The 15,880-nt window shown below is 47.4% G+C and overlaps 2 protein-coding genes across 2 annotated transcripts in view; one reads left to right on the forward strand and one right to left on the reverse strand.

Annotated features, from left to right (window-relative positions):
- ABHD12B (abhydrolase domain containing 12B) overlaps positions 1-12,279 on the forward strand; it is a 30,163-nt gene extending 17,884 nt beyond the window's left edge. The window contains exons 9-13 of the mRNA XM_045014164.1: positions 315-394; positions 3,142-3,224; positions 5,464-5,542; positions 8,163-8,287; positions 11,284-12,279. Of these exons, the coding sequence (XP_044870099.1) occupies positions 315-394; positions 3,142-3,224; positions 5,464-5,542; positions 8,163-8,287; positions 11,284-11,308 (392 nt within the window). The 3' untranslated portion in view covers positions 11,309-12,279. The remainder of the gene's footprint in view (positions 1-314; positions 395-3,141; positions 3,225-5,463; positions 5,543-8,162; positions 8,288-11,283) is intronic.
- A 149-nt stretch (positions 12,280-12,428) lies between these two features.
- PYGL (glycogen phosphorylase L) overlaps positions 12,429-15,880 on the reverse strand; it is a 36,749-nt gene continuing 33,297 nt past the window's right edge. Inside the window, exons 18-21 of the mRNA XM_045014151.1 lie at positions 15,603-15,810; positions 15,177-15,311; positions 13,670-13,736; positions 12,429-12,816 (exon numbers count right to left, since the gene is read on the reverse strand). Coding sequence (XP_044870086.1) covers positions 12,616-12,816; positions 13,670-13,736; positions 15,177-15,311; positions 15,603-15,810 — 611 coding nt within the window. The 3' untranslated portion in view covers positions 12,429-12,615. The remainder of the gene's footprint in view (positions 12,817-13,669; positions 13,737-15,176; positions 15,312-15,602; positions 15,811-15,880) is intronic.

A 15,880-nucleotide genomic window follows, 5' to 3' on the forward strand; every position in this document is an offset into this window, starting at 1 on the left:
TATCCAGATTGAGCCTGATCCCGAGCTCATTGCAGTCACAGGAGAGACACCAACAACCTCTGTTTCAGGCATTAGGCACAATCTCTGAATACTGACAGAACAAGGGACTGTTTGTAATCCCCTAACTTGGCTGTGTGTGGAGGCAGAGGGGTGGTAATACAGATGCTTAGCACATGAGAACACCTGCCTTTCATGTACTGGATTTGCAACTTGTGCGTGGTTTTCGGGTGGGGTGGGAGGCGTGGAGGCAGCGCGAAGGACATTGAATGGTCCGTAGCCTAACCGATGGTTTCACACTCCTTACTCTTTCCAAGGCATCCAGGTGGACTTGATCGTTCTGGAAGCAGCCTACACCAACATCCGGGAGGCAGCAGCTCATATTCCCATTACCAGAGTAAGGCCACAGTCTCTGCATACTTGCACAGCTGCATGTGGAAAGCAAGTGCATGTTGCCAGTGAGATTTTTCCAAGTAGCCTGGCAATGTCTCCCTCGTAGGACTGGGAAGGGAGCGTTCTTTAGATGTCTGACACCTGGTGTAGCTCTTGGCTATCAACCAGCGTTCAGCAGTGGGAAACGCAATGGCAGCCTTGTCTGGGAAGGCCCTTCAGTAATAGGCCGTCTCTGGGATGAAATCCGTCTCGGGACACCATAACTCGTGTGGGCACTAAAGCTGCTGTCCTATGGGAGATGATACTGTGTTTGGAGGCTGTGGAATATGGTATCTCTTGGCCTGCAAATCAACAAGGGACAAAAGATCAAGGGTGTGATCCTCACCTTGCTCTGGCCCCGCACTGGGTAAAATGCCTGTAGTGGTGTAAAGGGGCTGGGGAGGCGTTCACATGATGCAGTGACTGTGGAAGGAAGCCAAGAAGACTGCCGTGCAAGCCCTGGCCTAGGGTGCATGCTGGGGGTGGAGGGGTGTTGGTGCGCAGAGCATGGCAGGGTGGGACTGCAACCCAGAGCACTGCAGAGATTGTAGGCAGTGCTGGGGCACCTGGGGAAGCTGCTGTAACGGAGACCGGCTCCCAGAGCTGTCTAAGTTATCAGAGTCGGTAAGGGAGGGGGAGTTAATCAAAGCTGGTGATAATGCACGTGAAGGGGGGGAGACCTTAGAATGGTCAGGCCACTTGACATGTTCCATAGATGGAAATTCTGCCTTTCCTTACCGTGACAGATTGTTGTCTCAGTGCAACGGGCACAAGCTGACCTGGGTTCTGGTCCCACTGCCGTGCTGCGTAACTATAGGCAAATCACATAATCTGTGCTTGCCCGTAAAATGACAATTGCACGTTCCTAACTTTGGGAAGTGCTCTGAAATGTGTCAAACCTCTGCATGCTGCCCTGGAACTCCAGCCCTGCATGGGATTTATGCTAATCCTGGACTATTTCTTAGCCTTAATTGTTCTGTTTGTTCAGCACCTGGCACGACAGGGTCCTGCTAGAATCTCCTTGTTTACTATTAATAAATTAGTGTGTGGATTTGAGATGGGTAAATGTGAATGTCATTTAGTCAAGTGATCTACAGCACCAGGATACACCATACCTGGGCTCCTGTTTTAGGTGTCATTTAAAACAGGGATGTTCTGTTCCCGGAGAGTGGGCTTTAAAACCAGCGACTGTCTCAGTTGTGAGGAGGAGGAAGCCCTTGTTGACAGAGCTGTCGGCAGTGCTGAAGAAATAGCACTTGTCAAATGCTGGTCAGCGATGCAGAGCAATGGCAGGGTAAATACTTGACCTTGGCAGTGCTCAGACTTGGGTGAGTTTTTTGTTCGTGACCAGTTTTACTGTAATGAAAAAGCTGTAGGTATGGGAAGTATGGACCCATCCCTTGGGTGGGAGTGTGCAGGGGGACGAACTGAATGTCCTGCAAAACTAGGGACAGTTAAGAGGTACAACAGGGACCCTAATGTTAGAACATAAGAACAGCCATACGGGGTGAGACCAAAGGTCCATCTAGCTCAGTGTCCTGTCTTCTGACAGTTGCAAGTGCCAGGTGCCCCAGAGGGAATGAACAGAACAGGTGATCATCAAGTGATCCATCCCCTGTCGCCCGTTCCCAGCTTCTGGCAAACAGGGTAGGGACACCATCCCTGCCCACCCTGGCTAATAGCCATTGATGGATCTATCCTCCAGGAACTTATCTAGTTTTTTTGAACCCTGCTATAGTCTTGCCCTTCACAACATCCTCTGGCAAGGAGTTCCACAGGCTGACTGTGCATCATGTGAAAATGTAGAGGGACTCCCACTCCCATGCTAGCACTGTGGGAAGGAGGCTGAGAGGGGCCTAGTTTGAAAAGCCAAGGACCAGAATCTGGAGTGGTCTTCATCTGACACCACTCCATACAAATGCAGGAAGGGGAACCGTTCTGCAGTGTGGTGTGGATGGGAGCCCTCTGCCCTTGAGTGCAGTATTCAGCCCCATGCTCAGTGAGAGCCAAGGGCTAAGCTGAAACAGACACTAAAAGGCTCTAACACGGGCAAATTTTCTTCTGATACAATTCACTTGTCCACTTGGAAAAACGTGTTGCTTCCTGACCCAAACAGGCTCTGTCTGACACCAAGCTACAGCTCATGTAGTTCCTGGCTCCCCTGTATTCCCCCCTACCCCCCCAACACCTGATCTGGTATGCTCATTATCCCAGTCTGCTGCTGCAGCCAAAAGCCAGGTTTGTTTGGTTTTTTCCCCTGGCACAATTGGCCTGCTCCCAAGGCTTGTTTACACGCAGCTATGGCTTTGCTGGTGCAGTTTGTGTTGAGATTTCCCCCATTCGTCTTGGTGGAAGCAGATGGAATAGGATTTTCTTGCAGTGGATGCAGGGGCGGCTCTAGACATTTCGCCACCCCAAGCATGGTGGCATGCCGTGGGGGGCGCTCTGCCAGTCGCTGGTCCCGTGGCTCCAGTGGACCTCCCGCAGGCGTGCCTGTGGAGAGTCCGCTGGACTTGCAGCTCCACCGAAGCCGCAGGACCAGCAGACCCTCCGTAGGCACGCCTGCGGGAGGTCCACCAGAGCCCTGCCTGCCGGCAACCGGCAGAGCGCCCCCCATGGCATGCCGCCCCAAGCATGCGCTTGGCATGCTGGGGCCTGGAGCCGCCCTTAAAGGTGGCGTATTGCACTGAACTCTCCCTCTTTCTTTAACAGATCTACCGTCAATTCCCAGGATTTGAGTACTTAATCCTCGACTCACTGGCATTGGGTGACATGTTTTTCCGTAATGATGAGAAGTGAGTAATGTTTCTGGACCTACTGTTATGCTTGAAGCATGAATATTTGTCATCTTGCTGGACTGGCTAGCGGCTATGAACAAAGTCTTGTTCCTGGTTCCGATACAACCCATCTTCTGTACAGCAGAGGAATCACTGAGAGGCTCAGCCTCTTGGAAGCTAGATTTTCATACCACACTCTTTTCCCATTAAAATTAGCTAGTATCAGTAACTAGCTTTCTGAGAGACTTCTGCCGCCGAAAACATACGCTTTAGTCACCTACAAAATGACTGATGCAGATTTCACTGTTTAGACAAATTGAGTCCCATTGTCCCTCATCTGGGTTTCTCTCTCAACCATTTTCATTTATGGACCCCTAAAAAATTTCAAATGGGGGTGCGGACTCCTTTGGAAATCGTAGACAGTCTGCGGACTCATGGGTTCATGGACCACAGGTTGAAAACCACTGGTCTAAACCATCCCAGACAGATGGCTCCAGCCTCTTTCTGAAAACCTCCCGTGAAAGAGCTCCCATGACTTCCCGAGGCGTCTGTTCCATTGTCCTACTGTTCTGACAGGAAGCGTCTCCTGAGATTGAATCTAAATCTGCTGGGCTGCAGTTGGAACCCATTGCCTCCTGACTGCCCTCTGTGGCAAGAGAGAACAACTTTTCTCCATCTTTTTTATGGCAGCCTTTCAAGTATTTGAAGATTGCTGTCATGCCCCACCCTTGATCTCCTCTTTTCCCAAACTAAACATACCCAGTTCCTTCAGCCTTTGCTCACAGGGCTTGTATTCCATCCCTTTGATCATCTTTGTCACTTGCCTCTGGATCCTTTCCAGTTTCTTCACATCCTTTCTATACAGCAGTGACCAAAATTGGACACAGTGCTCCAGCTGAGGCCTAACCAGCGCAGAGTAGTGGGACTATCACTCCTGTAACTTGCATGCTATGCCGCTGTTAATGTAACCTAAAATTGCATTTTTTTTTTGCAACAGCATTGTGTTTTTTACTCCTGTTGAGGTTGTGATCCACCATAACTCCCAGATCCTTCTCAGCAGCGCTGCTGCCAAGCCACTTACCCCCTGCTGTATTTGTTCATTTGGTTTTTCTTCCCCAAGCATAGCACCTTACATTTATCTCTGAATTTCATTTAATCATCTATAGCCCAGTTCTCCAGTGTATCAAGATATCTCTGAATTTTAGCTCTCTTCTCCAAAGTGCTTGCACCCCCCACCCCAGCTTTGTCTCACTTGCAAATCTGATCAGCCTGTTCTCTATTCCTACCTCCAGATCATTAATAAAGATGTTAAATAATGCCAGACCCAGAACAGATCCCTGTGGAGCCCCACTTGAGACTTTCTTCCAACTCTTTCTGGGTTTAACCAATTATATTGTCACTTAATGGTGGTTTGAGTGAGCCCACGTTTCTCCAGCTTACTTATCAGAATGTCATGTGGGACTGTCTAAAGCCTTGCGTATTCAGAGATACTCACCCAAACCCTTGGGTGGGGAGGGAAGCTACGAGCATGACATCCGTCCCAGTCAAGCAGAATAAACCACTTTAGCCCAGACACATTTTCAGCCTTGCTTCCATAGTCAAGTGGAGACAAAGGACTGATCTACTGAGAAATATTTTGCACTAGATCTAGTGACCATATTAAGGCTGCCTTCCTACCATGGAGTCCCTGTCATGAGTACACTACAAAGTGTTACCTGGCCATCCCAAGACTGGAACACCCTACGCATCACAGAGCTCAGCTATCCAGCGCCTGGACCTCCACCTTCTGGAGGGGGGAAGGAACTCGCTCCTCCACCAAACCACTGCAGGGCTACGTCACTTTGACTTTTGCTACAAGCAGCATCACCAGTGATTTGAGTGTCAAGTCCATTATTCCAAGCGATTACGAAGAGGATAGTGTCTAGGACTTCTAGTCTTCAGCATTTGTCAAGGGTGTGTAGGGGGGAGGGTATTTCTGGTAGCTGCAGTGTCCTGAAATTCAGATGTTCCTACACGTTCTTTGTGCAGATAATGTTCCGCTCCTGTCTGCTTTTAAAAACTCAGTGCTCTCTCCTCTAAAATCTTAAAGGTACAAACTGCAGCTAAACAGCGCAGCACTTTGGGCTGGGGGAGACCCCTCAAACCAATATTACTAACAGACTTGGATCCTAATGCTGGCCCGTGTTGGTAAGCACCAGGTTAAATAACCAGAAGCTGTGTGTTTCTTTGACATACATACTCTATTTTTTTTCCTTAGTGTTAAAGTGCTGACCAGTCCCCTTTTGATTTTGCATTCAGAAGATGACCCCATCTTGCCCGTCCACCTGGGTAGAAAGGTAACTTTGCCATGATTAAAGCCAACTCTACGTCTTTGTGCTGTTGGGGTGTTGGGGAAAGGTGAGGCCATCGGAAGTCTGGGACTGTTCTGTTTTACAAACAGACCCTGTTACCAGCAGTGGCATCACCTATACTTCTCAACTGTAGAACAGATTCCTTTGTATGCTGCTCACTGAGAAGAATCTCTATTGACGTCCTATGTGCTGCGTTTCACTCGGGGCATAAAAATTCCATGCAACACAGATGGGGTTTTTTTTGGGGGGGGGGAGGAGGGGGACTGGGGGGAAAGGGGAGAAGGAAGAGCAGCCCTTTCAGTGTGACAGAGCAGTATCTCCCTTGGGTGTAAGCAGGGTTCCCTCTGATTTTTCCCACCCAGGTGCAGAATGAGTTTTGTTATGTGCACTAATGAGACACCACCTTCATATTGGTGTATGTGGTGGGGCCAAGGGGTTTGGGGTGTGGGAGGGGGCTCAGGGTTGGGGTGCAGGGGTGTGAGGGCTCTGTCTAGGGGGGTGGGTGCTGGGGTGGGGCTCAGGGCTGGGTTCAGGGGGTGTGAGGGCTCCAGCTGGGGGTGCAGGCTCTGGGGTGGGGCTGGGGATGAGAGGGTGCTCAGGGGCTACAGTGGGGAGTGAAGACTTCCCCCCCTCCCCCACACACGCTCTCACTGCAGCAGCATCTGGGCTGGGCGGGGAAGGAGGAAGAGGCACCTCTTCTGGCCGTGGTAACTCTGGGGCTGAAGGAGGGGTGCCCCTCCCTGAGCCCCCGTGGCTGGGGGCGGGACACCCCTCCTGCTAAACAGGCTGCTGCGCAGCTTACAGGGAACGTGGGTAAGTGCACTGTGTGATACTGCTAACAGCCAACGCTATCACGCTGCTCTGCTAGAGCTGCCTCTTCCCCTCGTGACGGGTACCCTGCAGGCTAGTCTTGCCCCTTCCCTCAACTACTGAACATGCCCATTCTCCAGCTGACTCCAACCTGGAAACCGCTGCCCTGGCCTGAACAGCTGTGCGTCCACCTGGCCCCTGAGGCAGGCAGGCTAGTTCAGAGAGATCCTGCCGCAGTGTGTGTCAGATCTAAGCTCAAGTCATGATGCAGGGCTGGAACACTGTTAACCAGACTCCACGTAGAGAAGGGCATCCAGGCTGCCTCAGAAGTGAGTAACTATCTGGGCCTTTCTATTGTCTCTACTGAGTTCTGAAAGACCTTTCACTCACTTCATGGCTATAGCGGAAGCTTGAGATCTGCTCTGTTGGTCTTTAACCTTGATATTCACCCCCATGGAACGTGAAGATGCTATTCTTCATGGAGGTGGGTACATGTTTCTTGAAGTACCTTGCAGAGAGGAACCTGATGTTGCACTATGGTTGGGGAAATGAAAGTAATACTACTAGGGCTGGCAACTGCGGTTAACACAAGTAATTAACTCCAACAAATTAACTAGATTAATTGCTGTTTTAATTGTACTGTTAACTTGATGTTTTTCTTCATTTTTCAAATACATGGATTTCAGTTGCAACAGAATACAAAGTGTACAGGGCTCATATTTTTAATTACAAATATTTGCACTGAGAAACAGTATTTTTCAATTCACCTCATACAAGTGCTATAGTGAAATTTTTTATTGTGAAAGTGCAACTTGCATCTTTTTTTTTTTTTACACAACTGCACTCAAATCAATGCAAAACTTTAGAGCCTACAAGTCTACTCAGTCCTACAACTTCAGCTAATTGCTAAGACAGACAAGTTTGTTTACATTTATGGGAGAGGCTAACAGCTTCTTATTTACAATGTTGCCTGAAAGCGAGAAGCAGCGTTGACATGGCATTGTAGTAGCTGGTGTTGCAAGGTATTTATGTGCCCTTCATGCTGCAACCACCATCCCAGAGGGTGTACTTCTATGCTCAATTTAAAATGGGTATTCTATTTAACAGTGCAATTAATAGCAACTATTTTTAATCTTGATTAATTGCCATTTTAACTGGTTGACCGCCTTAGTCTAAAGCAATCAAGTTCATAAACTTAAGCCTGATGTAACAATAGTGTTCAAAAAATGCCCCATGTTCGATGAGCAAGTACCACAGCTGCAGTAAATGGAAGTGTATGAATTGATTGGTTCAATGGGAAGGGGATTATAGGGCTCCTATCAAAGGAAACACCCTGATATTCCAGCTTAATGATAATATCTAAAGCTTGTAGCCCAAAACAAGGCTTCAGCATGCTCAAGAATTCTTGTTGGAGCCTTCAGTGCTGTTTCCCCCTTAATATTAGCTACTTTGGGGGAGAAGTGAGTGTACCCCTTATGTGCATGAAACCGGATCAGCAGGGGGCTAGGTGGTGGTTAAGGAAGAGAAGCAGCTCTAGTGGATAAAACACTGGATTTATGCAGGTGACTCAGCTTTGGTTCCCAAGACAACTGCAGCCTGACCTTGGGCAAGTGACTTGCCGGATCCCATCCTTCTGCCCCATCTGTGAGATGGGGTTAACAGCACTGCCCTAGCTTACTGGGAGTTAATGTAATCCCCTTAAGTGCTCAAACTACCTATAGAGAGAAGCCATTAAATTCCCTTAACTGTACTCTAAGTGACAGGTAGCCTCTCTCTCTCTCTCCCCCCCTCCTAGCTCTTTGAGATTGCTCTCCACTCCTATGAGAACAAAGACAAGGTCAAGTTTGTTGCCTTTCCGGAGAAGCTGGGCTTAGCCCATGAAAACATCTGTTTAGACCCAGAACTGCCAGCCATTGTGAAGTAAGTAATGCCAGAGGTTTATCAAGTAGCTTGGGCTGTGGGGTGGGTAAGGGCAAGTGTCCCTCTTAGCCCGTGACCTGCAGCGCAGCCTGCCCAGGTCTGCACCCAACGAGGTCCCATCTGCTGTTGGGCTGTGGAGGTAGAAGGGGGTTTGCAGCTTTAGACCACAACTGGCCCCTTTAACAGAGGAGCAAAGCAGTGAATGGGCCAGGGCCTTGACTTCAGCCCCACTGCTGGATAGGCTAGTGCACAGGGCTGTGATTAGCTTCCTGTTCAGCCATGGAGCTAGTCTCCAAGCACTGATGGAGACTAGGACATCTGAGTGAGTGACTATTGGGAAGCAAGAGCCTGTCACAACTGCAAGCAGCTCTGCCTGCCATGGTAACTCAAACTCTTCCCAGCCTTAGCATCAGTTCTTGTTGAAGGGGGAAGCATGGGGCTGTGCAGGAGGAGACCGGTGTCCTGTTCCAGGCTCTGCTGCTTAGCACGGTTCTTTAACCCTTGTCTGTTTTTTCTTTACAAGTGGAGATAATGCTGCTACCTCTCCCTTGTCAAATCTATAGGAACTTACCCTGGGCAAGGGCTTATGCTAGTCAATGGGCCTGTTGCTTTTCCTCACCCTCTGTGTAGATCCTGGTCACTCTGCTGGGAAGATTCCCTGGGTAAGCGGTGATCATGTTCTTACCTGGGCCATACACAGCTGGGCTACAGGTCAGCTAAACTGTATTCAAGAGCTTCCCAGACTTTTCTTATTCTATACCCCCTTCCAGATCTACCAGCTGGCTGTGTACACCTCTTTGTCACTGTGTTTTAACATGAGCTGTCTGTCCATATTTCACTTCAGTCATGGGGCAATTCTGCATCACTGCAAATTCTACATTTGAGTTGGGCCACCACTAGGGGTTGCTGGAGCTGGCAGAGTCCATCTTGCAAATACAGTAACTCCTCACTTAATGTTGTCATATTGCTGATCTATTAGGGAGCATTACACAACTTTAAATGTTCCCTGATAATGTTTAGCAGCTGCCTGCTTTGTCCACGGCTTGTAAGATTCTCTGGAAGGGTGGCCCCTCCTTGTGGGGATTAGAACCAGGGGGTCTGGCAGCCCCCTTAAAACTCCCTGAAAGCCAAGGTATGTGGCTTGACAGCTGCCCAGAGCAGTTCAGGTGCCATGGAGCTGCTCCTGGGAGTTTCCTGGGGGGGAGAAAGGGTACTGACCTCAGGATGTCGTCCTGCTCTGTACCCCCTCTCCACAAAGCAGAGGAGGGGACAGGGCTGGGGGCAGAGCCTGCTTCAAGCTGTTGTGTCCTCTCTGATCCCTGTACTTGAAGTGAGGTCAGTGTACTTAAAGGGGCAGTGTGTGTCTCTCTTCCCCCATGCATATGCCCCCCAGCACTTTGGAAAGTCAACACCTTTAGCTGTGTATGTGCAGTCAGGAGGAGGCAGTGGTGTGCTCCAGCTGGAGAGTGTGGGCTCATTGTGTTCAGTTTTTGCAGGGAAGTATTTGTAGCTACTGCCCTGCATCTATTGCTTCCTCCCTCTGCCTTGTGGAGTGTGAGGCTATGTTAACAGCATATTAACCCTTGAGGGCTCAGCTGAGTGCTAGTTCATCATTTAGCACTAAGGCATTCCCTGGGAAATATCCCACCCTGACTCAATCAAGCTTCACCCCCATTCATTGCTGTGTACAGTGTAAACAATTTTAAATACTTTAAAACTTATATATAAATGTCTTGTCTGAATTTCCCTAGAACCTAACTCCATTTACATTAATGTGAAATAAGCAAATCCAATTTCCCTCTAACAGTGCAGTTATGGTCCTAAAAAATACACACCCCAAACCTTCTACAGTGACTTCTCAGTGAAGTTGTATGTGTGAGAGCTGTAGTTCTCAGCCTGCCCTGAAGGAAGGAAGGGGCCATGAAACTCCTGATCAGCTTGGGACCCAGCATCAGGCTGTTTCTCACTCTGCAGCAGTTGTCTAGTCTCTGAGGTGGAAGGGGCAGAGGGCATTGGTCTATATTGTTACATACTTGCAAGTGGTATTGATAAATTATCAATTATATTGAAATTATATAGTATGTTGACACAATGTGCAGAATTCCCCCAGGAGTATGTTATACCGAGTGCAACACATGCACAAAAACCCCTCCCTGTTTAAGTTGAGCTCAGATTGGACAGTTCTGGGCACATGGGCTGTACCATGATTGGAGAGGAGGGCTCTGTACATGTTCAGGGGGGTACATGGAGTAAATGAAATACAGTCATTTAACATTCAGTTGGAAAACCTATTCTGAAAATGCAATAAACAAACTTCACCATTTGACTTCTGCCCTGTAACCTGTATCTGAGATCTCCAGTCTAGGCTCTAATAACTAGCCCTTGCACCACTTTATCAGGAGCCCTCAGCATGTCCCAGGTTAGTATTACAGAAGCACTGACTCCAGTGTGGCCTGCACCACCTTAAACTAGCAAGTGCAGGTTGCTGCTTCCTTTCAGGGTCAATTCAATAATTAGAGTACTTAACCCAGCATCTGTAATGATCCCTGTCCTTATGGGCCCCGCAGAGTAAGTTCTGTATTAGTATACCACAGGGTCAATGAAGTATAAACTGCACAGCCTGGGTCAAGTTTGTCTAGTCTATTCCATAACTTACCTTCTTTCAGGAGGAAGATGCATTAAACCAGTGGTCCCCAACCTTTTTGTCTGGCAGGCACCAGATGAAGGACCATGGCGGTGGTTGAGCATCTGCTGAAATGCCACTGAATTTCAGCAGCATTTTACCAGTGACACTTCTCAGTGATGCTGTTTGTTGGCAACAAGCATCATCCAGAGGCGTTGCCACCAAATTTCAGAGGCATTTCAGTAGGTGCTTGACTGCTGGCCAGGATGCAGGTGCATTTAGATGCCCTCATGGGCACCACATTGGGGACCCCTGCATTAAACCCTTAGCCATTAGACTGGGATAGTTTAATGTTACACTTGTTTTGTTGCAGAGACTTCCTGAAGAACATCAAGTGATACCAGCTACTGCACTGTACATTAATCACCATGGGCACACTTACAGCTGAAGCCACATCATGGCAGAGACTCAACAAAACTACATTAGAAAGTTTAATTTGATTTTAATCAGCAAATGGACTAGAATACATTTGTGTAGCCAGACCCAGCTACTGGCACCATAGCTCAACACCCCCCCCACCCACACACAAGCTGTACGCAGGTAGGGTAAATAGTTTGCCTTAAGCTTTTTGTTTTCCTTCCAAAGTGCTCTTACATTTAGTGCAGCTCTTAATTTTGAGCTGGTTTTGAAGGGATAACTAAACCTCTCCATGGTGGGTGTGTGTTTTTTAAACAGACATCACATCTGTGAAACTCCCCCTTGTGTAGTCAAGTTACTAGTCAGCACCTGAAGCCCTCACAGCACAGAATTGGATTTAAGCACGTTGTTCCTACTAAGGTGTTAAATATCTGGAGTATGACTACAGGGCAATGATTTGAGCAGTGTTCATAGGAAGATGTTACTAAGTTATTGTGGCCATGCCAACAGCTAACTACAACATGAACCATGACATTTTAGAATCAGAAGTGAAGGGCTGGAAAGGACTGTGAGGGTTGTATTAAGGTGGGGAGGTAATACTCCTGCTGAGGCCTGGTGAGTGCTGAGACCAGGATAATTAAGTCCAGTTCTCTAGGAAATTAGAACTGGTGGGAGAACAAAAAGTGATCAAAGGTTAGAACTGTGCATGCTCAGTCTTGAGAAAAGATGACTGAGTGAGGACTTGACAGTTAAACTGTCAGGGCTGTTTCAAAAGGAGTGTTCTGTGCCTGTTGCAGTTACACCACTTTGTAATGGGCTTACTGTGCAGCAAGGGAAGTTTAGGTCAGTTTTTCCTAAGACTGAAACTAATTTACCCTTGCTCCTGAGGAAGCCTATTACTACTTGTTCATGTTCACTGACTAGAGAACAATTGACTGCTGGCTGACCAGCCCTTAGGTCTGTGTTCCTCCCCCCACTTCCCTTGTGACAGTTTATGTAACATTTAACTGGACAGGTACAATAAAATAGCCTAGATGAGTCTACACAAGCAATCCCAGGTTCTGACTTTAGGCTTAAGTAAACCACAGTGAGTGCACTGGATATTTCAATTGGCACTTTTATTCCAGCACCGAAAGCAAGCAGTTGTAGTCTAACATTCAGGTTTCTGTGATTCAAGGTGTTAGGAAAGACAATAAAGATATCCACTAAACAGTTATGAGTATGTATGTAACAATGCTTACACCACATCCTCACTAGAGACAGCTTGCACAGCAAAGTCTTCTCAGAACTACATCTTCACCTTTTGAGTTGTGCAATTTGGATTCTTGTCATCAGCCACATCCCTTGGTTCATTAGGTGGAGGAATCTTTAGGTCTGAAGGCTCCACATTCCAGATGTCTCGGGCATATTCCTTAATGGTCCTGTCACTGGAGAACTTCCCCGAGGCAGCTATGTTTCTAATAACCATTTTGGTCCACTCCTTGGCATTCTGTGGATAGACCAGATCACAGCACTTGAAAGCAGATACAAGGCCTAGCACAGTATCTGTTCTACCAAGTGCCTGAAAGGACAGGCAAACTCCGATGTAGGACTATGGTTGGACAGCAGCCCTGAAGGGAACAGCAGCATTGCTATAGGCAAAGTGTCTAAAGCTTGAGTGAGGGCCATTTTAGAAAAGCTTGGAGGCCAGCAGTTTGGAGAGGTGTGGCTGGCACAGCACATAAGCCTGTACTAGTGAAGACCTGCCTGAAGGTCACTTTCATAGTTAAGTATTTGGACACATGACAGCTTTGCACACTGCTCAGGATCAGCTGCTCTGCTTTAGTGCAGACTGAACAAGGGCAGCTTTTTGAAGAGCCATTTCTGAATTGGCTCAAATACTTTTTTGCTAATGGAGATCCCAGTGAGCAGTTTACAGAGCAGCCCCCCCACCCCAAAAGCAGGCTATAGCCTCCAGTAGAGGGCAAGTTTCTTGCTCTCCCAGCCACACAACTAATGGAGAAGGAAAAGGGGGTGACAGGCAGAAGTCAGGTCACTATCATCAGTTCAGCTCTAAAGACTCTCTGGTCTCTCAGAACTGTGACTCAATCTGCCATTGTATTCAAGTAACTGGTAAGTCACTACAGGTAGATGCAGTAGACTCTTCCCACCTCCACCCCAGTAGATCCAGGGGGTTACAGCAGGGGATTTACCAGAATAACCCAGTAGGCTCTGGCAGAAGTTAAGAGCAGCTTTCAACATGCTCTAACTTGCAGTAGGGAATAAGTCCCCAAAGGCTACTTTGCAGTAAGGATCCAATCACAGTCCAGCCCACCCTGGAACATTCCCTGCCCCATTCTTACCATATACAGCTGGCTGACTTTGTCTTGGCATTTGACATATGCCTCATAATCTGCAAATACTTTAAACCTATTGGAGCAAAGAAAAAAGGGCAAGTCACGCACCCTGCTCCTACCAGGATTTTAAATACCTGGGTGACGTTGATTAATATTAAATAGAAAACTAAAATGCTCATTGGTCTGCCCTGCTCAGAGCTGAGAATTGACACACAAACAAGGAAATACTTCACAAAACACGTATTCCTGACTGGTTTGAAAGTCTTCGACTTATTTACCTAGAACTAACCCCCATCCTAGCCTGTATCGAGTTGTCAGTGGAAAGAGGGACAGTACAGACTATCCAAGCCAATGGTACGCTAAAGACATTCAAGGAAGATAAGATGTCATGGGAATTAACATTTATTATGTATTCCCGTAGTGCCTACAATTTCAAAGTAGCTGCCTGCATAATAGGTACAGCATCCTCTGCCACAGACAGCTTTTAGTCCAAGCACTGCAAGAGAAACACCCGCTGCCTGGCCTGGCCTGACATCCTGGTTACTGTTCATATTCTAGGAGAAATACAGGCTGTACCATTCAAAAGGGCTATTAAGAAACCTCACAGCAGAGGAATATCTGCATACACTTGTGGCAAAGGCAGGTTCCCAAATGTATCCGTTTTATGTTCCCAATAGGAATATAAAAAACTGCTAAAATCAATTCCAACAAGTTCTAAAACGTTAGAATTGTAGAGAGCCTTTCACCCCCAAAGGATCCGAAACTGCTTTTCCATCAATATAGCACTCTGAAACACAGTCACCTCTGGGGGACAGCGTGACAGTGAGGCAGATAAGTGGCAGCCAGTACATTGCAAATCTGGGGTCCAAAGAGTTTTGGCTAAAGATACTGCAGCAAACAGATAGTGCCATGGACTGCATGGAGGAGACTGGATCTCAACTCCTCCAGCCACATCTGAAAAATCTCAGACACTACTACTCATAACACAAGAACTAGGGGGGAGGTCACCAAATGAAATTAATAGGCAGCAGGTTTAAAACAAATAAAAGGAAGTTCTTCTTCACACAACAGTCAACCTGTGGAACTTCTTGCCAGAGGATGTTGAAGGCCAGGACTATAACAGGGTTAAAAAAAAGACTAGATAAATTCATGGAGGATAGGTTCAGCAATGGCTATTAGCCAGGATGGGCAGGAATGGTGTCCCTAGCCTCTGTTTGCCAGAAGCTGGGAATGAGCAACAGGGGATGGATTGCTTGATGATTACCTGTTCTGTTCATTCCCTCTGGAACACCTGGCACTGGCCACTGTTGGAAGACAGGATACTGGGCTAGATGGACCTTTGATCTGACCCAGTAGGGCCATTCTTATGTACATATCCTTGGAAGGATGAAGACCTAAATGGACCCTGCTGGAGTCTCTACTTGGTACCAGGGAAGACAGGTATTTTCAATTGAATGCTGATACCACTAAGCCATCTCCTGCCCCAGAGTTAGTATTTCAGAGGTGCTTCTACCTGTCATGGTGGAACAGCATGTTGGTCACTTCATTGAAAAGGTCAGGTTGCTTTGGAGAGAAAAAGCCACTCTTGATCTGATCAATGGCCTGCTTCAATTCAGGAAGCTTGTCATAGTATTCCTGAGCATTGTACCTGAAGTGCAGAGAGGGAAGATGTTTAACAAGCCATTTTAAAATGTTTATTAGTTCTAACAATTTAACACTGATGAATCCTAAAGCTAATTTTACCTACTGCTGCAGTTAATTCACTAGTCCAGTGCTCTGGCACCCTCTACTGCTGTAGTCCTTTTGATCCAACAGCCCTTTAACAGAAGCTCTGTCCACCTGCATGGTATTCAGAAGTTGCACCACTTCCTAATGGATTTGTTCCTTGCCAAGGTAAACTCATGCCTATGCTGCCTCTAATGCTATACAAGAAACTCACCCTTTCTTGTCCAGCTCTTCAACATCCTGGATCCTCATGCCAAAGATGAACAAGTTCTCTTCTCCAGCCTCCTCTGCCATTTCAACGTTTGCTCCATCCATGGTCCCAATGGTCAGGGCTCCGTTCAGCATGAATTTCATGTTTCCTGTACCTGACGCTTCAGTGCCTGCTGTGGAAATCTGTTCAGACAGGTCGGTTGCTGGAATCACTGCCAATAAAATGCATTAAGAGGTTCATAATTACTGGCTTCGTTCCTAATTCCATTTGAGTCAATTTAA

The sequence above is a fragment of the Mauremys mutica genome, chromosome 4 (genome assembly GCF_020497125.1).
Source record: "Mauremys mutica isolate MM-2020 ecotype Southern chromosome 4, ASM2049712v1, whole genome shotgun sequence".
Taxonomy (NCBI): Eukaryota; Metazoa; Chordata; order Testudines; family Geoemydidae; genus Mauremys; species Mauremys mutica.